This window comes from Hylobates moloch, unplaced genomic scaffold (genome assembly GCF_009828535.3).
Source record: "Hylobates moloch isolate HMO894 unplaced genomic scaffold, HMol_V3 SCAFFOLD_14, whole genome shotgun sequence".
Taxonomy (NCBI): Eukaryota; Metazoa; Chordata; class Mammalia; order Primates; family Hylobatidae; genus Hylobates; species Hylobates moloch.
Window position 1 is genome coordinate 71,773,659 of NW_026652289.1, and position 21,789 is coordinate 71,795,447.

Sequence of the window (21,789 nt, forward strand, 5' to 3'; positions counted from 1 at the left end):
TTTGAGACAGAGTTTCGCTTTTTGTTGCCCAGGCTGGTGTGCAATGGCATGCTCTTGGCTCACTGCAACCTCTGCCTCCCAGGTTCAAGTGATTGTCCTGTCTCAGCCTCCCGAATAGCTGGGATTACAAGTGCCCACCACCATGCCCAGCTAATTTATGTATTTTTAATAGAGACAGGGTTTCACCATGTTGGCCAGGCTGATCTTGAACTCCTGACCTCAAGTGATCTGCCCGCCTTGGCCTTCCAAAGTGCTGGGATTACAGGCGTGAGCCACCGTGCCCAGCCCCAGCATATTTTTAAAAATTATTTTAAATTTTTGTGGGTACTTAGTAGGTATATGTTTATGGATTACATGAAATATTTTGGTATTATTATTTTTCATATTACATATTATTTCAATCTTTCTTAAATCATATTTTTGTGTTTACATGTAAAACTTGTACAAAGGAGCAGTCATATATAACCTGACTTTTTCCATTTAATATATCTTGATTTTTCTGTCATAAAAATAATTTATCTAAAATATTTTATATTACAAGTTGCATAATATTTGAATAGTTGCATTATCTGGATAAACAATAATTTATGTGGTGAATCTTTTTTGAATATTTAGTTTTCTAACTTTTTTCATCTTCTGTATAACACTGCATTGTATATGTCTTTGAGTCCATCTGTGATTATTTAATCACTTTTAATTCCTAGACATGAAGTAACTAAGTCAAAGGAAGTTGACATTTCTAAGTCAGCAAATTTTTTAACTACTAAGGTGTAGCTAAATTGGATGGGTGTGGATAATGAAAACTTCAAAGAAATAAAAGGACTTCAGCTAAGTAGACATTTAAGTGTCTACTAAGAATAAAACACAATGTTAAATGTGTGGACATTTAAAACAAGAAAAAAGATTGAAAGAAACAATCCCTCCCCACAAGGAGCTTTTGTAGGGAATAAGACACACAGTGTCTGTGAGATTCACGCAAGGCAGAGGGTAGTAAGTGTTGTAATAGGAGTGTATGTAGGTGATGGGAAACTGAGGGGTGAGATACCAGCTGAAACAGTCATGGTTTTGTGAACATATCATTGAAATATTTGGTAGAGCTTCAGTCAGTGATAAATTGCAGCAAACAAAAAAAGGATGCAATAATTTTTTTCCTCTCAATTCAGGAGAGATCATTGACAGTTGTCCAGTTTATCCAGTCATCACTGCTAGATTATCCTTATCAGAGTCAACAGAAAGTTTCCATGAGCCTAGCCAAGAACTGAAGTTTTCTGTGGAGCAAAGAAATACCAGAAACAGAGAGAACTCTCCCTCTTCCCAATCAGCTGGTCTTTCTAGCATAAATAAAGAAGGGGAAGAGCCAACCAATGGCAATAGTGGGTCTGAAGCCTGTACCAGTTCTTTTCTAAGATTGTCTTTTGCTTCAGAAACCCCTTTGGAGAAGGAACCCCACTCTCCAGCTGACCAGCCTGAACAACAGGCAGAATCCACTTTGACATCAGCTGAGACTAGGGGAAGCAAGAAAAAGAAGAAACTTCGGAAGAAGAAAAGTCTACGGGCTGCCCATGTTCCTGAGAATAGTGACACTGAACAGGATGTTTTGACTGTTAAGCCTGTAAGGAAAGTAAAAGCTGGAAAGTTAATTAAAGGGGGAAAAGTAACAACCTCCACTTGGGAAGACAGCAGGACTGGTCGGGAGCAGGAGAGTGTCAGAGATGAGCCAGATAGTGACTCGTCTCTGGAAGTCCTAGAAATTCCTAATCCTCAGTTAGAAGTAGTAGCCATTGATTCTTCAGAATCAGGAGAAGAGAAACCAGACAGCCCATCTAAAAAGGATATTTGGAACTCTACAGAGCAAAACCCACTAGAAACGTCTCGTTCTGGGTGTGATGAAGTTAGCTCTACCAGTGAAATTGGCACTCGCTATAAAGATGGCATCCCTGTAAGGTAAGAATATTGTATTGGTCCAGTCAGAACAACTTTCACCAACTTTATTTTTTTAAATAGAATTTTAAATTATGAATCAGAATTTCTTTAAAAACCAAACTTTATGTGAATGCAGTAGGGATTGTGGATATGGAAAAATTAAAGCTCAGCAGTAGAGATTTTCTGCTTTCTCTTTTGACTGTTATAAATATTCACTCTGCTTTTATTTCCCTTCATTAAGAAATTTCAGATGGAAAAACTAATCTCTTATATCATTGCTACTTTGCCCATTGTTTAGAAAAATCCTTTGAGTCAGGAAATTTTTACTTTTACTACCTGCCCTGTTCACACAGATGCTGAGAACACTTTTGCTATTATTTTGTAGTGTGGCAGAAACTCAGACTGTGATCTCCTCCATAAAAGGATCAAAGAATTCTTCAGGTATTTGCCATTCAGTTTTATTTAAGTTAACCACAGAATTAAAAGCCTTGTAAATGTTAAAGCCAGGATTTAAACCTACTTAAATATACTTATAGAATAGGAGAATGGAGAGGGGTTTATCACCAAGAGGATTGCCTTGATCAACAGTTCTGATATTCTTAAAACCTCAAATCCTGGTCTTTCAGATTCTTATTCTCATCTGATTGATTGATTGATTGATTGTAACAGAGTCTTGCTCTGTCACCTGGGCTGGAGTGCCATGGCGCTATCTCTGCTCACTGCAGCTTCCACCTCCCAGGTTCAAGCAATTCTCCTGCCTCAGCCTCCCAAATAGCTGGGACCACAGGTGCGTGCCATCACACCTGGCAAATTTTTTTTTTGTATTTTTAGTAGAGGCAGGCTTTCGTCATGTTGGCCAGGCTGGTCTCGATCTCCTGGCCTCAAGTGATCCTTCCGCCTTGGCCTCCCAAAGTGCTGGGATTACAGGTGTGAGCCACCATGCCTGGCCTTTCTCATCTGTCTTATCCAGCTCCCTTGTCTGTTCAACTAATTAGTATTAGGTTTCATTGGCTCTAAGGATATTTGCTTTCAGAAGGAACTGCTTAAGGAATACTACGTTACTCAAAGAAATAACTTTTTGGAAGTGTGGGAGAGATTGGGTACCTTCCAAGTATCACTCAAAGCTCTTGTTTTTTTTTTTTTTTTTTTGCTTTTTTGCTTTTTTGCTTTTTTGAGATGGAGTCTCGCTCTGTCACCCAGGCTGGAGTCCAGTGGTGTGATCTGGACTGCAACCTCTGCCTCTGGGTTCAAGTGATTTTCTTGCCTCAGCCTCCCCAAGTAACTGGGACTATAGGCACACGCCACCACGCCTGGCTAATTTTTGTATTAGTAGAGATGGGGTTTCACCATGTTGGCCGGGCTGGTCTCCAACTCCTGACCTCAGGTGATCCGTCCACTTAGGCCTCCCAAAGTGCTGGGATTACAGGCGTGAGTCACCACGCCCGGCCCAAAAGCTCATTATATAATTATCTATCTTTTTCCTAAGGGAAAGGCCTTCTCTGCCTTTGCTTATTATGCAGTCTTCATAATGTGTATTGAAAATTGTAGTAGTCTGATAGGGGAACTAAGATTTAAGGGATCTACTTTTGGTTTAGGGACTACTATATTGTATAATAGTTCTGATTTTTGAGTATCTTTTCAGACTCTAGCAGACATGTCTCTGAAATGTATTCTTGTTTTCCAGAAATATCTTCAGAGCCAGGAGATGATGATGAGCCAACAGAAGGAAGCTTTGAGGGACACCAAGCTGCTGTAAATGCAATTCAGATATTTGGGAACTTACTATATACCTGTTCGGCAGATAAAACTGTCCGGGTTTATAATCTGGTGGTAAGTTGATAGAACATGTAGAATGTTTTTGGTTGCAGGTTTTGGAAAATCCAGTTTATACTTTTTTAAACAATAAAGGGAATTTTTTGGCTGTCTGAAGGAAGGGGTGGGCCTGAGATTGACTTTAGATGCATTTAATCCAGTAGCTCAGCAAGGTCATTGGGGACTTAATTTCTTTTTGTCTCTCTACTCTGCCTTCTCTGGTATCACCTCTCCCTGAAAGCTAGTTCCCCTCCTGCTCACAAGGTAAATGTCAGGAGCCACTGGAGTCTCTTTTTCCCTCCCACCAGCACAAAAGGGTCCTGTGTTTTATTCCCTGAACGATCACCTTTGCCTGTGTCAAAGGGGGTTGGGATTACACCAGTGGTCTTGGACTGTTCAAGTCCCAACGCTGGAGTTGGTAATGGGGTCACTTGCATAGCAGCTACATAATAGAGGAGGGATGAAGTGAATATGGGGAAGTACTGGAGGAGGTATTTTCCCTGACAAGTGATTGATTACAGAGTTCAAGTAATAAAGGAGAGCAACACTTTTACACTGCCTCACACTTAGTATTATCTGATGCTTATTACTCTCAAAAGAATGAACTTTTGAGTTTTGAATTTGTTAATAAACTATGTTTATGAACAATGAAGGCTTAAGAAATTTGAAGAATGTGATGTTGTCTGAATGAACACCATGAGGAATATTTAAAATTGCTAGAGTCAGTGAAAATTAAAAAGTTAGATGATAGACCAGGAAAATGTGTTTGCTATATAGGCACAGGTATGTAGATTCCTTTAGCTTAATGATATGAGGATTAACACGAATGACTGAAAAAAGGAAGCAATGCTACCAGGATGTATAAGTGTAAGATCTAGGGGAACAGGATATCAAAATATGTGTGTGTATGTATATATGTACATTCTAAATAGATCTCAGTATGTGCACTGAGATAACATTTGGAATGTACCCATAAGAAACAATACCAGTGGCTGGGCACAGTGGCGCACGCCTGTAATCCCAGCACTTTGGGAGGCCAAGGCGGGCAGATCATGAGGTGAGGAGATTGAGACCATCCTGGCTAACATGGTGAAACCCCGTCTCTACTAAAAATACAAAAAATTAGCCGGGCATGGTGGCGGGCACCTGTAGTCCCAGCTACTTGGGAGGCTGAGGCAGCAGAATGGTGTGAACCCAGGAGGTGGAGCTTGCAGTGAGCTGAGATCACGCCACCCCACCCCCCCCCCCGCGGAAGAAAGAGACACTGTTTTAAAAAAAAAAAAAAAAAAAAAAAAAAGAAACAACACCAGAACCACTAGACCTGTGATAGAACCTGACATGTTTTTGAATACCATGGTGCATTCTCACAAACTGCTTATCAAATGCAAATCTTTTGTGGGAAATTAGCTACAGTTTGGATTTGCTAGGTCCTTGGTCCATATGTCAGAAAGCTTTGCCCTAAACATTAATTAAAATTCTGGCTATCTTACAGTGAATTGCCATAAGTATTTTTTGGTATGGCTCAACTAACATACACTTTGAGATACCTCATTGCCGGTGACTGTTTGCTAGGCATTTGGTGAACATACATTTACTGAACATCTTTTGTGTACCAGGTGCTGTTTTAGACACTGAGCATACAGCAGTGAACTGAATGTTTTAGCATCTTTTTGCTGAGGAAATATATTATCTAATCCTCCTATATCTCATAAGTAATAATCTGGTCTGTGCTTAAACTTTAGAGTCGGAAATGTATTGGTGTCTTTGAGGGTCATACCTCCAAAGTTAACTGCCTCCTGGTTACTCAGACCTCCGGGAAGAATGCTGCCCTTTACACTGGGTCCAGTGACCATACCATCCGCTGCTATAATGTTAAGGTAGGTGGGTCCAGAGAAATCCAAAGCGGTTCATATTGAGTCGACTTTGTATTTACTATGTGGAGTGGAGACACTGTGGCAGATGCTTCATTTTACCCACCATCTCCTTTTTGCTTCTAAACAATGCTTAGCACATTGTGGTAGCCTTAGGTAGATATGAGACTTAGACATAAACCATATTTTCTGTCTCTCACCACCAGTATTTTTTCACTTCCTACTATTAATAATATACCTTCCTTGGTCTTTGCCACAAATGTTATGCATATCATATGTCAAAATTAATCCTAGATAGAATAAAGAGAAAAATGTAGGCTGGGTGTGGTGGCTCATGCCTGTAATCCCAGCACTTTGGGAGTTAGAGGCGGGTGGATTCACCTGAGGCTGGGAGTTGAGACCAGCCTGACCAACATGGAGAAACCCTGTCTCTACTAAAAATACAAAATTAGCCAGGCGTGGTGGTGCATGCCTGTAATCCAAGCTACTTGGGAGGCTGAGGCAGGAGAATCGCTTGAACCCAGGAGGTGGAGGTTGCAGTGAGCTGAGATTGTGCCACTGCATTCCAGCCTTGGCAACAAGAGCAAAGCTCCATCTCAGAAAAAAAAAAAAAAAGAGCAAAATGTATAAATTTTTTAAATCTGCAGAATTAGAAATGGACATCTCCTCTGAGAGTTTTTTAAACTTAAATGCACTGAAAGAAATGAGAAAATTACATTTAAAATTATATACAATATGTTCTTAATTTCTTCAAAAGATGGAGATATGTGAAGCAGAATTTATAAGACTATCATTAAGTTTATAACATAGGTGGAATATATGTGATAACAGGAACATAACGAAGGGGGAGGGAATGGAGCTGTGCTAGGACAAGGTTCTTATATTTTACTGGGAATAAGTATTAATTTGAACTAGATTGTTATAATTTAAAAAACGTAATCCCTAGAGGCACTGGCTCACAACTTTAGTGTGCATCACATTGACCCGGACAGCTTGATAAAACACATATTACTGGTCTCCACTCCCAGAGGTGTTTTTTTTGTTTGTTTGTTTTTTGTTTTTTAAGAGACAGGGTCTCACCATGTTGCTCAGGCTGGTTTTGAACTCCTGGGGTCAGGCAATCCTCCCACCTTGGCCTCCCAAAGTGCTGCGATTACAGGTGTGAGCCACCACACACAGCCCTTCCCAGAGTTTCTGATCCAGTAGGCTTGGGATCAAGCTCACAAATTTACATTTCTAGGCCAGGTACTATGGTTCATGTCTGTAATCCCAGCACTTTGGGAGGCCAGAGCAGGAGGATTGCTTGAGGCCAGGAGCTCAAGACCAACCTGGGCAACATAGCAAGACCCTGTCTCTATAAAAAATAAAAATCATCTGGGTGTGGTGGCGCACACCTATAGTCCTAGCTGTTTGGGAGGCTGAGGTGGGAGGATCGCTTGAGCCCAGGAGTTCAAGGTTATAGTGAGCTATGATTGTGTCACTTCACTGCAGCCTGGGTGACAGAACAAGAACCTGCCTCAGAAAAGCATAAAAATTAACCCAAACAAACAAAAATAATTTACATTTCTAGTAAGTTATTATGTGATACTGATGCAGATGGTTTGGGGACAATACTTTGAGAAATACTGCCCTAGAGTAATTACTTAAAGAATAATGCAAAGAGGATCATGAGGTCAGGAGTCTGAGACCAACCTGGCCAACCTGGTGAAACCCTGTCTCTACTAAAAATACAAAAATTAGTCAGGTGTGGTGACACACACCTGTAATCCCAGCTACTTGGGAGGCTGAGGCTGGAGAATCACTTGAACCCAGGAGGCAGAGATTGCAGTGAGCCAAGATCATGCCACTGCACTCCAGCCTGGGCGACAGAGCAAGACTCCATCTCAAAAAAAATAGAAAAGAAAAAAAAATGCAAAGAAATTGAGCTTAGAAAGTCAATTGAGGAATGAAAATGGCGAGCTAAAAATATACTTAAGGCTGGGCGTGGTGGCTTATGCCTGTAATCCCAGCACTTTGGGAGGCAGAGGCGGGGAGATCATGAGGTCAGGAGATCAAGACCATCCTGGCTAACAGGGTGAAACCCCGTCTCTACTAAAAATACAAAAAATTAGCCTGGTGTGGTGGCGGGCGCCTGTAGTCCCAGCTACTCGGGAGGCTGAGGCAGGAGAATGGTGTGAACCCGGGAGGCGGAGCTTGCAGTGAGCCAAGATAGTGCCACTGCACTCTGGCCTGGGCGAAAGAGTGAGACTCCATCTCAAAAATAAATAAATAAATAAAAATTTACTTAATACAAGAGAAGATAGAAGGAGAAATAGAGGAATAAAAATGAGACAAATAGGAAGCAAATAGCAAATTGGAAACCTAAATCTACCCGTATTTAATAATTATATGAAATGTGAGTGAACTGACACTAAAGTCAAAAGACAGAAATTGACTGGATATAAAAGTAACATCAAAATCTTTGTTGTCTACAAGAGACACACTTTTATTTTTGAGACACAGTCGTGGCCTGTCACCCTGGCTAGAGTGCAGTGGTGTGATCATAACTCACTGCAGCCTCGAATTCCTGGGCTCAAGTGATCCTCCCGCCTCAGCCTCCCGAGTAATTGGGATTACAGGCACATGTCACTATGGTTTGCCAATTAAAATTTTTTTTTTTTTTTAGAAACAGGGTCTCGCTATGTTGCCTAGGCTATTCTAAAGCTTCTGGGCACAGGCAGTCCTCCTGCTTTGGTCTCCCACAGTGCTGGGATTACAGGCATGCCGCCACCATGCCCAGGCAAAGAGACATACTTTAAATGTAAAGACAAAATAGGTTGAAAGTAAAAGAATAAGAATGGAAGAAGATAACTATGCAAACAGTAACAGAGCTGGAGTGGTTATGTTAATAGTGAGCAAGCAGACTTTAAGACACGTGACTGGGCACTGCGGCTCATGCCTGTATCCCACTTCGGGAGGCTGAGGTGGGAGGATCACTTGAGACTGTAAGTTCCAGACCAGCCTCGGTAACATAATGAGATCCTGTCTCCACAAAAAATAAAAAAGTGAGGCAAGCATGGTTATATGTACCTGTAGTCCTAGCTACTTGGGAGGCTGAGGTGGGAGGATCATTTGAGCTGAGGAATTTGAGGTTATAGTGAGCTATGACAATGCCACTGCACTCCAGCCTGGGTGACAGAGTGAGACACTGTCCCTTTAAAAAATGAAAAAGACCAGGAATACTACTGGAGAAAGGAGGACATCGCATAATGATGAGTCAGCACACCCAAAAGAGATAACAATTATAAGTACAGGTACCTAATAACAGAGCTCTGAAATACGTGAAACAATAACTGATAGAACTGAAAGGAGAAATAGACAAATTCACAATTATAGTTGGGGACATTAACAACCCTTTCTCAATAATTGATAGACTACTAAATAAAAAACCATGAAGGATATACAAGAACTGTACAACACTGGCTGGGTGTGGCGGCTCATGCCTGTAATCCCGGCACTTTGGGAGGCTGAGGTGGGTGGATCACTTGAGGTCAGGAGTTCGAGACCAGCCTAGCCAACATGGCGAAACCACATCTCTACTAAAAATACAAAAAAATTAGGCTGACTGTGGTGGCTTAATGCCTGTAATTCCAGCACTTTGGGAGGCCAAGGTGGGCATATCACCTGAGGTCAGGAGTTTGAGACCAGCCTGACCAACATGGTGAAACCCCATCTCTACTAAAAATACAAAAATTAGCTGGGTGTGATGCGTCTCAAAAAATAAGTAAACTCCGTCTCAAAAAATAAATAAACGAAAATAAAAATACAAAAAAATTAGCTGAGCCTGGTGGTACGTGCCTGTCATCCCAGCTACTCAGGAAGCTGAGGCAGGAGAATCACTTGAACCTGGGAGGTGGAGGTTGCAGTGAGCTGAGATTGTGCCACTGTACTCCAGCCTGGGCAACAGAGAAAAACTTCATTTCAAGAAAAAAAAAAAAAAAAATGAACCGTACAACATCATTAATGATCAAGAACCAATTAACATTTATAGAACACTCCACTCAAAATTGCAGAATACGCATTTTTTTTTCAAGAATGTGCACATAGAACATTCAACAGGACCACATGCTGGGCTATTAAGTAAGTTTCAATCAATTTAAAAGCACCAAAATCATACAGAGTATGTTCTCTAACCACAATGACATTTATTAGAAAGCAGTAACAGAAATCTAAGAAATCCCCAAATATAGGGAAATGAAAATAAGATACTTCTAAATTATTGTGGTTCAAAGAAGGAATCACAAGGAAAATTAGAAAATACCTAACTAAATGAAAATGCAACGTATCATTTGTAGGATGCAGCTAAAGCATTGCTGAAAGGGAAATTCATAGTTTTAATTGCTTCTATTAGAAAAGAAGAAAGCTTTAAAATCCAAGAAACTAGACAAAGAGGCTGGGCACAGTGGCTCATGCCTGTAATTCTAGTGCTTTGGGATGTTGAGGTGGGAGGATCATTTGAGGCCAGGAGTTCAAGCCTAGCTAGGCAACTTGTACAAACCTGTAAAAAATTATACAAACTTGTAAAAAAAAATTGTAAACATATTTTGGCTAGAAATAGTCTTACATAAAACCAGGGGGAAAAGCTGTAACTTAAGATAGGACAAACATAGGTTTGGTATATGTTGTAAGGGCTTACACCTTTAAATTCCTACAGCCAGGTGCAGTGGTTCACGCCTGTAATCTTAACACTTTAGGAGGCCAAGTTGGGAGGATCGCTTGAGCCCAGGAGTTCAAGAACAGCCTAGGCAACATGGCGAGACCTCATCTCTCCAAAAAAAATTTAAAAATTAGCTAGGCATGCACGATGGCCCATGCCTGTAGTTCCAGCTACTCAGGAGGCTGAGGTGGGAGGATTCCTTGAGCCTCGGAGGTCAAGGCTGCAGTGAGCAGTAATCACGTCACTGCACTCTAGCTAGGAGGCAGAGCGAGACCTTGTCTTTCAAAAAACAAATAAATAAATAAATCCCTAAACATACATTGACAAAAAACAAGCAAGTCTCTTAAAAAGAAATACAAATAACTGAAAAAAATACAATCTTGCAAATAAATGCAAATTAAAACCAAAGTACAAAGAATACCATTTTTACTCACAATATTAGCAAAAACTCTTTTAAAAGGCTTTTCAATATTAAGGGTTTTAACGTGTAGTCTTTGGCATAGGAGGACCATACACTAGTGAAAAAGAATTTTTCTGCAGATATTTGTTTGTATAACTACCATGAAGATCAAAACAGACCATTTCATAGCCCTGAAGTTTCCCTCAAATGCTTCCCTGGGCATAACCTTCTTCTAAAGCTAATCACTATTTTGACTACTGTCATAGATTACTTTTGTCTGTGCTTGGCTGTCATATCAGTATAACTATACCGCATGTATTCTTTTATGTCTAGCTTTAGCTCACCATAATGTTTGAAAATTCATCTGTGTTGGTACATGTGCCAATAGTTTGTTCTTTTTTTATTACTATGTAATGTTCAATTTCCCCTCTAAAGTTACAAAAGATCTCATAGGATTAACCAGAAGCAACACAAATCTTAATATTGAGGCATATTTACTGTCTTGCTGTATCTTACAATTTCATATATGGCACTTATGTTCGTAATTTTTTCAGGGGAGAAATTGAATAATTTAAGTGACTGACTCTTTTAGGTATGAAAGAAGGTTGGGAGAGGAGATCAACAGATTTGACAAGCCACAGCTTTTCCCATCCTACCCACAGCTTGTCCCATCCTACCCAATTGTAACCATCTTGATTTTAATATCTACAGCCAAGCCCACTTAAAAAGCTACACCTGGGTCTTTAGTATCATTCAACAACAGATTTTTTTTTTTTTTTTTTTTTAATTGAGACGAGGTCTCGCTCTGTCGCCCAGGCTGGAGTGTGGCGGCGTGATCTCTGCTCACTGCAACCTCTGCCTCCCTGGTTCAAGCGATTCTCCTGCTTCAGCCTCCCAAGTAGCAGGGACTACAAGCACGCACCACCATGCCCAGCTAATTTTTGTAGTTTTAGTAGAAATGGGGTTTCACCATGTTAGCCTGGATGGTCTTGATCTGCTGACCTTGTGATTCACCCACCTCGGCCTCCCAAAGTGCTAGGATTACAGGCGTGAGCCACTGCGTCCGGCCTCAACAACAAATTTTGAATTTACTATGTCCTAGCCCAATTCTTGGTTTGAGGTAAAGGGATTTGCTAGTATAATCTAGTTGGAGGAAATTGGTAGAAATCATTTTCTGGCCGGGCACTGTGGCTCATGCCTGTAAATCCTAGCACTTTGGGAGGCCGAGGCAGGCAGATCACGAGGTCAGGAGATCGAGACCATCCTGGCTAATACAATGAAACCCCGTCTACTAAAAAATACAAAAAATTAGCTGGGCGTGGTGGTGGGTGCCTGTAGTCCCAGCTATTCGAGAGGCTGAGGCAGGAGAATAGCGTGAACCCAGGAGGTGGAGCTTGCAGTGAGCCGAGATCGTGCCACTGCACTCCAGCCTGGGTGACAGAGTGAGACTCTGTCTCAAAAAGAAATTGTTTTTTGAAGGTCAGATCAAACAGTGGGTATTAAACCTGCATGTGCATCTGAATTACTAGGGAAATTTTTTAAAACACAGTTTCTAGAGCCTGCCGAATTAAGAGTCTCAGGGGTTGGAGCTTGGGTTCTATGTATTTTAAAAGCCTCTTGAGTAATTTAGCCCAGCTAACCTGGCACCAGTTTGAAGGAGACATTTGGGAGCTATTGAAATAGAGAATCAATTGTGGAAAACCACATATTTGATTAGGGCATTTATCAAATATGTAACTATAATCCTGATTTTCCTCTTTAGATGTCAAAATACAGCTTTGTCTTGTATATTTGGCCTCTTAATTTAAGAGGCTAAGACCCAACTCAGAGTACCCTTTGAAGAATTTCTACATTCTAAATTAGAAACATGGGTAACATTACTAGAATTTATGTTTATTTTTCATATTACCTACAGCTTGGAAGTCTTAGGCCTCATATTTCAAAGGAGAAACAAATCTAAGATAGTCCCCTACAAAATAGAGGATGTCACATTTTCTTCTGCATAAGAGTCATTTTAAAGTCTGCTTTCTGGAGGAATTGTTTTTGATATCTCATTTGCCAGTACCCTCTGCTGATTAAAGGTTGTGTGCTTTTTTCAGAGCCGAGAGTGTGTGGAGCAGTTACAGCTGGAAGACCGGGTCCTCTGCCTCCACAGTAGATGGCGAATCCTCTATGCAGGACTGGCAAATGGCACTGTGGTCACCTTCAACATAAAGGTTAGTGGTTGGAGGAGAAAAGGCTTACTTCCCATGCACCTGAAAATAGTGTGAGCGTGTGTGGGAAGAAGTAGCAGGCAGGGATTTTCCTGTTTTTTTCTGTGAGGAAGCAGCAGAATTAGCCGCTACTCAAACACGTTATTTTCTGACGTAAGTGAAACAAGATCCTCCATTCTCTCTGCTTCTACTCAGATGTTCCAGGACCAAAATGTAACTCCACTAAATTAAACCAAGTCTGAAGATTTGGGGCCAAATAATGAGTCATGGATTAAACTAGTCTGTCTCAATTTAAGAATGACATCATAAAAAATGAACTTAAGTGCTCACTTCGACAGCACATACACTAAAATTGGAATGATACAGAGATTAGCATGGTCCCTGCGCAAGGATGACATGCAAATTCATGAAGCATTCCATATTTTTAAAAAATGAAAAAAAAATGAACTTAAATTCCGTCGAGTATGACACTGGTGTGGTTTGGCACTGGTTTAGGGTTTCATGAGGGCGGCCGATCTGTGAGGTGAACTAAGAGGTTTGCTGTAATGCCCATATGGCTTCATTCTTTCCTAACCCAGAGATAAATTCATTTGTTGACCTAGCCTTTATTGATCATCTGTTATGTGCTAGGCCCCAGGATAAGGTTTAGTTTTTGATGGCCCTATGTGCTTTGTTAAGGTAGTTGGACTTCATCTTACAGGCTTTAAAGTATGAGAGACATGATCCCATTATATTTTAGAAAAAGTCACTGGAGTTGATAAGATTGGGAAAGATTGGTATTAGCAAAGGCAGCGAGACCATTTAGGAGGTTTTGTAGTGGAAGCTGACATGAAAAAGGTTAAACAGGATGAAGAGAAGGAAATGGAGGAAAGATATAATCTAAGAGGTAGAATCGATAGGTTTGATTGCTAATTAGTTGTGGCACCATGTCCTCTGGTCACCTTGTAACCGTATGTTAGAATGGTACTATTACAGTGTCATTCATAGGCTGCATGCTAGCTGGAACTAACAGAAGGTGCGCATTAAAATATGTCATAGTTTCTGCTTATAGGAAACTTAAAAATCAAGTTAGAAGAATCTAGCGTGTATATAATCAAGTGCCAAGTGATTTGGTCTGTTTGATATGATACATCACAGAAGGGCAATTAGTGAAGATTTTTGCATTTTAGATGCAGACAAGTTCTAAGTCTGATTAAATTGGATTAGGGCAATAGCAATGGAGAGGAAAGTAAATTTAAAATATTTTAAAGGCTAAAACGTGATAATTACCTAATTATCTTCTCTTTTGTGAGATTATCAGAAGTAGACAGAAGTGGCTGGGTATGGTGGCTCATGCATATAACCCCAGCACTTTGAGAGACTGAGGTAGGAGGATTGCTTGAGCCCAGAAGTTCAAGACCAGCCTGGGCAACAAAGCAAGACCCCTGTTTCTCAAAAAAAAAAAAAAAAAAAGCTAAGTATGGTGGCACACGCCTGTAGTCTCAGCTACTCAGGAAGCCGAGGCAGGAGGATTGCTTGGGGCCAGGACTTCAAGGCTGCAGTGAGCTATAATCACACCACTGTACTCAAGCCTGGCTGACAGAGTGAGACCCTGTCTCTCTTTTTTTTTTTTTTTAAGTAGTAGACAGAAGTAAGGAGCAAGACAATCTTGAGGCAAAATGATGAGATGATGACAGGAAATTCAAATGGAAAAGTTCTTTAAAGGATTGGAAAGCTCTGGAGAAGATGGTCCTAGAGACAGACATTTGAGAATCTCTGCATAGATGTGAATTTTGAAGATGAGGGCTGGGCTTTTTCCTAGGTTGCCCATAGTCTTAGAATGTAGTGCTTCTGGAGTCACAACAGAAAGCCAGGACTGTTTACCAGGGCCGGCCCAACCTTTGGGTCCTGACCTCCATTCAGTCTGTCTCCCTAGCACTTCAAGATGGCTGAAATCATTGCTCAGCAATGTAGGCTCCCAGCTGTCGCTTTCTGCTAAGTTTTTAGGAGCCTTACTCCAGGCATGCACCTAAAGAACTTTTGTGGAAGTGGGAGGCTTAATGAACAGGGTTGGTTGGGGAATGAAGGAAAGAAGTCTAAAATCTGAGATAAAAGAATGTTTTGGGATTCAGGATGTGACCCTGCCACTCTGATATAATTAGGCTTCTATAGTCTACTAAATGATGTTGTGAGAGATGACATGGAACCAGGTGCCAGAAGAACATCATAATAAGGTGGAGAATTTAGGCCAGGTGTGGTGGCTCACGCCTGTAATGGGAGGCTGAGGCGGGCAGATCACCTGAGGTTAGGAGTTCAAGACCATCCTGGCCAACATGGTGAAACCCTGTCTTTACAAAAATTAGCAAGGTGTGGTGGCGGGCGCCTGTAATCCCAGCTACTCAGGAGGCTGGGGCAGGAGAATCACTTGAACCCAGGAGGCAGAGGTTGGAGTGAGCTGAGATGGCGCCATTGCACTCCAGCCTGGGTGACAGAGCGAGACTGTGTCTCAAAAAAAAAGAAGTAGAGAATTTGAGACTTACTGAAATTACCTAGGAAGGTAATTCTAAGTAGAGATTTTTGGAAACGGCATGACACATAGATTGCCTAAATTTTGGATGACAAAAATAGTTCCTGGGTCCGTGTCAGGGAATATGCACTAGAATTTGAAAAAAAAAAAGGTTCACCCTTCATTACTATTAACTTACAGGTGGTGAAAGAAAACATAAAAAGAGAACCAGTTTCTAATTAGGATGGAGATGGTATGGGTTGAAGTTGTAAATGAGTTTATAACGTAAGCGTTTGCCCTCCTCAGATCAGGGGATGGGGGAGGTTCAGTAAAAAGGGTTGGAGTGGGAAATAGCAGAGATGGATAAATTAAGGCTGCAGAGTGGGTATGAAAATTTGAGTACAGGTGACAGAAATGAGAGTTTGTACCAAGGTAATGATGTTGGTTAGTTGAAGTTTTCCAGCTAAGTTGTTTTTAGCTGTAATCTTGGCTTATTTTCCAGAACAACAAACGACTTGAGATCTTTGAATGCCATGGCCCTCGGGCAGTCAGCTGTCTTGCTACAGCTCAGGAAGGTGCCCGAAAACTGCTGGTCGTGGGGTCTTATGACTGCACCATTAGTGTACGTGATGCCCGGAATGGACTGCTCCTCAGAACTCTGGAGGGCCATAGCAAAACCATTCTTTGCATGAAGGCAAGTACAGTGCAAGAGAATAGGAGTTGTCTGGCACAAATAGAAGGGTTTTGAGGCCAGGCGGGGTGGCTCACGTCTGTAGTCCCAGCACTTTGGGAGGGTGAGGCAGGGGGATCACTTGAGCTCAGAAGTTTGAGACCAGCCAGGGCAACATGGCAAAACTCCATCTCTACAAAAAAAATACAAAAATTAGTTGGATGTTGTGGTGCGCACCTGTACTACTTATGAGGCTGAGGTGGGAGGATCACTTGAGCACTGAAGATAGAGGCTGCAGTGAGCCATGATTGTGCCACTGTACTCTAGCATGGGCAACAGAGTGAGACCTTGACTCAAGCAAAGCAAAACAAAACAAAGAAGGGTTTTAAATGACATTTCCCATGTTGTCTCATGCGTCATTTAGAAACACCACCTTGGAAAGAGCAAGGAGATTGCAAACCTTTTCTTTACACCAACATCACCAAGTGATGCACTTTCATCTGAGAAACAATGAGTGTATTTTGTTATAGTGTGGGTATACTCGAATGCCCTTCTAGGCTGCTTCATAATCATTCTGGAAAGGTAACAAACCTAATAATACATTGTCAGTTCATTAGCATGCTTGGTAGGGGGGTGTAAGTTTCAGCTGAGAAAATTTGTCTGAGAAACTTCTATACCTAGTTCATCGTGCTCATCTCAAAATAGGATGGAAATTAGAATTTGCCAATGTGTATTACAAGTTATAGAGAAAATTAAGAACCGTATACAGAATCTGACTTGTTTAATTTTTTTCTTTAAGGTGGTGAATGATCTCGTGTTCAGTGGCTCCAGTGATCAGTCAGTCCATGCCCACAACATTCACGTAAGCTATGTTGGTGTTGTGTAAAGAAACCTTGAATAAAATAATGGTTAAAGCTTGATGGTTTTCTTAAACCTCTTGCAATTTAAATTAAGCCCTTTATCCACCGAAGGGATTTGTAATCATCCCTATGCATATGCTCTTGGATAATATTGTGTAACTTAGAAATTCTACCTCATCAAAGTTTTTAATGGTGGACAGACTTTATGTAAGGTTTAGTTTGAATGCCTCATTTAAACTTGAAATAAACTGAGCAGCTGAGGCTTTCAGAAAGTGGATGTGATATGTAGTTAAAATAGAACTAGTAAAAACAGCTGAGAGCTGGGCCCAATGGCTGTCACCTGTAATGCCAGCTACTCAGAAGGCTGAGGTGGGAAGATCACTTGAGGCCAGGAGTTTGAGACCAGCCTAGGCAAAATAGTGGCCCCATCTCTTAAAAAAATTTTTTTTTTAATTAGCTGGGCATGGCAGTGCATCCTATAATTCCAGCTACTCAGGAGGCTGAGGTGGGAGGATTATTTGGGCCCAAGAGTTCAAGGCTGCAGTGAGCTATGATTGCACCACTGCACTCCAGCCTGGGTGACCAAGTGAGACCCCATTTCTTTCTTTCTTTTTTTTTTTTTTTGAGATAGGGGTCTCACTTTGTCACCCAGGCTGGAGTGCAGTAGTGCGATCTTGACTCACTGCAGCCTCAACCTCCTAGGCTTAAGGGATCCTCCCACCTCAGCCCCCCAAGTAGCTGGGACTAATGGCGTGAGCCTCCATGCCTGGCTAATTTTTTCATATTTTTTGTAGAGATGGGGTCTCACCATGTTGCCCAGGCTGATCTTGAACTCCTGAGCTCAAGTGATCTGCCCACCTCGGCCTCCCAAAGTGTTGGAATTATAGGCGTGAGCCACTGCGCCCGGCCTGTGAGACACCCATCTCTTAAAAAAATGAACAAGAGAAACAGCTGAGAGACTGTTCTCAGGTCATAGAGGCAGCTTTTTGAAGCTCAGTTCCTGGTCTGTAACCTCAGAATAATTCCCAACTGATAGACTTGTGGTCTAGATCCAGTGAAATGAAAAAAGCAAAAGTACTTGGAAAGCTGTAAATACAGATAGAGTTTTGGCCGCTTTCTTTCCATGACTAATATTAGAGTCTTTCCATGAGGATACAATCCATATATTTTGTATATGTAATAAATGATTGTGGGATACTTTTGCTATTAAAGTTAATACAATTGTATTAACTGTATTTGTACAGTTAATACAATTAATTGTGTTAATTGTATGTGTACAGTATCCTCAGAACTATGCCTCTTAGAATTACAGAGTTATAACCAGGAAGGAGTCTCGAAAGTCAGTCTGGTGACTCTTACTTCTCTTCTGACAGACTGGTGAGCTCGTGCGGATCTATAAAGGTCACAATCATGCAGTGACTGTGGTGAATATCCTAGGAAAAGTGATGGTGACTGCTTGCCTGGATAAATTTGTTCGTGTCTATGAATTACAGGTAGAATTTAGATTCAGTATTTTGCTTGAATGATTTGGGGAGATTGTCTATTTGGGTTTAGTGTTGATTTTTGATACAGTAAGGTGGGATGGAACTCAGGAATCTGTATTTTCACAAGCATTCTAGATAATCATGAAACAGCTGGCCTGTGGACGACAACTTTCAGAAACTGCTCTGAGATACTTGATCTGGGTCATGGGTGTCAAAACTTAATTTCTGGAGAGCAACTCCAGTCTCTTAAAACCTGTGTAGTTCTCCTTGTGTGCAGTTTCAAGTTTGAAACTCTGATTCTAACAAAATTGATTTTATTACTTCTAATTACCAGCTCTCTCCTTGAGTAGTAGAATGTAAAAGAAAAATTGCCTTTAGATTATATTTCTGTTAGAATGCTACTAGTGCTTCCACTTAGTGCCTCAGGTGTGGTTTTAAACCTGCCAAAGGCCTTTAGGGACTGTATTTATTAAACGCAAGGTATAAGTAACTTCAATTCTCTTTCTTTTTTTTTTTTTTTCTGCCTAAGTCTCATGATCGATTACAAGTTTATGGAGGACACAAAGACATGATTATGTGTATGACCATCCATAAAAGCATGGTGAGTGTTATTTGTCATGTAAGATACTTGCTTTTGAATGTGTTTGCTAAAAAATTCTTGTCACTTCCAAAAGTGACATCTGCTTCTGATATGCCTCATTGTTAAGTACCTTCCCATCTCTTGGCATAATAGGGAAGTAACCAGGGGACAGTGTTGAATATTCCATTGTCTATTAACAGCCAAAATTATTACAATAAAAATGGTAGCATCAACTACAGTTTAATAGAAGGTAAATTTAAGATGCTTCAAAAAATTGAGTGGTGCCTTTTCCAGAGACATGATCTGAATGGAACACTGGAATGGAGTCAGGAGATTTGGCCAGTGTGGCATGGTTACAGCAGATCTAAAAGTAGAAGCCAACTCACGTAACCCTGCTAAGCCTTGTTTATTTTATTTTTAAGTTATGGAGTTGAACCAGAATGGATGTTTTCAGACTCTGAGTAGTAGAATCCTTTCTTTTCCAGGGAAATACAGGTGCCTAACATAGAGCACCCGATAGAAACCAGGGCTACCCCAGTTAAAGTACAAAGGACAAGTGGGTGACTCTGAGCCCTGCCATTCCTCTCTGCTCTGGTCCCGAGTGGCTTTCTAAGGAGCACAGCTGCAAAATACCTAGACTAGAAGATCTGGAAAATACTTTCCCATTCTCCTACTCTGGAGCTGGTTTTGATTTAGGTGTTTGTTTTCTTGTAGCTGCTGCAAGGAGCTTGTGACTCTTGTTTTGAGGGTGTTTTGTAGTTTGTGTGTATTTTGGTCTGATATTATAAACCACTCTTTCTCCAGATTTACACTGGCTGTTATGATGGCAGTATTCAGGCTGTGAGGCTTAATCTGATGCAGAATTACCGCTGTTGGGTAAGGAGTGAAACTCTTCCTGTCACTGGACTTCTAGAGGTTGCTTCACCCTAGGCTAATTGATAGATCTTCGTTATCATCAGTGTAGCATTTTTATATTTTAGCATCTACTTTATGCCTTACACTGTAGATCACAGATTGTCTCCTAGGTGGTGGTTTTGTTTTATTATAAAATCAATACATGCTTAGAAAACAACAGTACAGAAATATATGAAATAAAAAGTGGAAGTGCTTATTTTGGTAATGGCACTGCCCCCTCTACTCCCGCTCATCAGAGATTACTAGTGTTAATGGTTTGGTTTGTGTCCTCATTGGCTTTTGAGGAATAGGCAAATAAAAATTTAAGGTCTTGTAAGTTCTAAACCTTAGTTCATCAGGCTGAATTGTGTGTTTTTTATTTTGGGGTTAGGACTGATGATTAACCCTTAAAATTTTCACACTATTTCTTATAAGCCTTAATTCTTTTTCGTCAGTTCTAACAATGGTAGCTTTTCCCTAAAACCCTAAGATCCTTTTCAGCATTGATGGTGTGAACTTGACACTCTCCATTTTAAAATTTGACTTTACGCTTGTCCACAGCTTAGTGACTTTTCAGCTCTTTACATATTACTATCTTTGCTTTTTAATTTTCTCAGTGAAGGCAAGCAAAATCTAGTACAGTTCCTCTTTATCCAAGGGGGATACGGTCTATGTTTTTTTGATGTGATAATCAAGAGGGCTAAGTGACTAACAGGCGGTAGCGAATATAGTGTAGATATGTTGGACAAAGGGAGGGTTCACATCTGGGCGAGATGGAGTGGGATGGCAGGAGATTTCATCACACTGCTCAGAATAATGTGCAATTTAAAACTCAAGAATTGTTTATTTTGGGAATTTTCCAATTAATATTTTTGAAGATCAGTTAACCACAGGTAACTAAAACCTCAGAAAGTGAAACCATGGATAAGGAGGCACTACTGAATGACAGGATCCAGAGTACACAAATAGAGTTAATCTTTAGAGAGAAATGGGGAAGATACCTCTGGCTTTATAGAGAGAAGGATGTAGTAGTACTGACAGAGGAAAAACTTAATTTTGCATTACTTTTTTTTTGTTTGTTTTTTGAGACAGAGTCTCACTCTGTTGCCCAAGCTGGAGTGCAATGGCACGATCTCAGCTCACTGCAACCTCCGCCTCTGGGATTCAAGCGATTCTTCTGCCTCAGCCTCCCTAATAGCTGGGAACACAGGCGCCCGCCACCACACCCGGCTAATTTTTGTGCTTTTAGTAGAGACAGGGTTTCACCATGTTGGCCAGGCTGGTCTTGAACTCCTGACCTTGTGAACCACCTGCCTCGGCCTCCCAAAGTGCTGGGATGACAGGCATGAGCCACCGTGCCCGGCCTGCATTACTTTTAAGAAATAAACATGTGTTCGAATTAGAATCACAAGACTTTACCAACAAGCCTGTAGGGAAAAGCCAAGACAGAGAGTCTTTATGCTTCCTTGTTTTTCTTTTCTTTTCTTTTGAGACAGGGTCTTGTTATGTTACTCAGGCGGGAGTGCAGTGGTGTGGTCACAACCGTCACTGCAGCTTCAACCTCCCAGGCTCAAGCAATCATCCCACCTCGGCCTCCCTGGTAGCTGGGACTACAGGCATGTGCCACTATGCCCAGCTAATTTTTGTATCTTTTTTTTTTTTTGAGACGGAGTCTCGCTCTGTCGCCCAGGCTGGAGTGCAGTGGCGAGATCTCGGCTCACTGTAAGCTCCGCCTCCTGGGTTCACGCCATTCTCCTGCCTCAACCTCTCCGAGTAGCTGGGACTACAGGCGCCCGCCACCACGCCCAGCTAATTTTTTTTTGTATTTTTAGTAGAGACGGGGTTTCACCGTGGTCTTGATCTCCTGACCTCGTGATCCACCCGCCTCGGCCTCCCAAAGT

General features: G+C 41.2%; 1 protein-coding gene and 1 non-coding gene across 5 annotated transcripts in view; both read left to right on the top strand.

The window, feature by feature from the left end:
• The window catches only part of ZNF106 (zinc finger protein 106), a 73,761-nt gene that overhangs the window by 45,366 nt on the left and 6,606 nt on the right, over positions 1-21,789 (top strand). For 2 of the 4 annotated variants that reach the window (XM_032176022.2, XM_032176024.2), the window contains 10 exons: positions 1,164-1,944; positions 2,309-2,364; positions 3,608-3,753; positions 5,478-5,612; positions 12,802-12,918; positions 15,903-16,094; positions 16,870-16,932; positions 18,304-18,423; positions 18,944-19,015; positions 19,799-19,870. In XM_032176022.2, the coding sequence (XP_032031913.1) occupies positions 1,164-1,944; positions 2,309-2,364; positions 3,608-3,753; positions 5,478-5,612; positions 12,802-12,918; positions 15,903-16,094; positions 16,870-16,932; positions 18,304-18,423; positions 18,944-19,015; positions 19,799-19,870 (1,754 nt within the window). The remainder of the gene's footprint in view (positions 1-1,163; positions 1,945-2,308; positions 2,365-3,607; positions 3,754-5,477; positions 5,613-12,801; positions 12,919-15,902; positions 16,095-16,869; positions 16,933-18,303; positions 18,424-18,943; positions 19,016-19,798; positions 19,871-21,789) is intronic. The other 2 variants (XM_032176023.2, XM_032176025.2) reach the window with 1 other exon arrangement.
• Positions 13,238-13,341, top strand: LOC116482857 (U6 spliceosomal RNA). Its single transcript, XR_004252105.1, has one exon. It is a non-coding gene; the product is annotated as a U6 spliceosomal RNA (small nuclear RNA).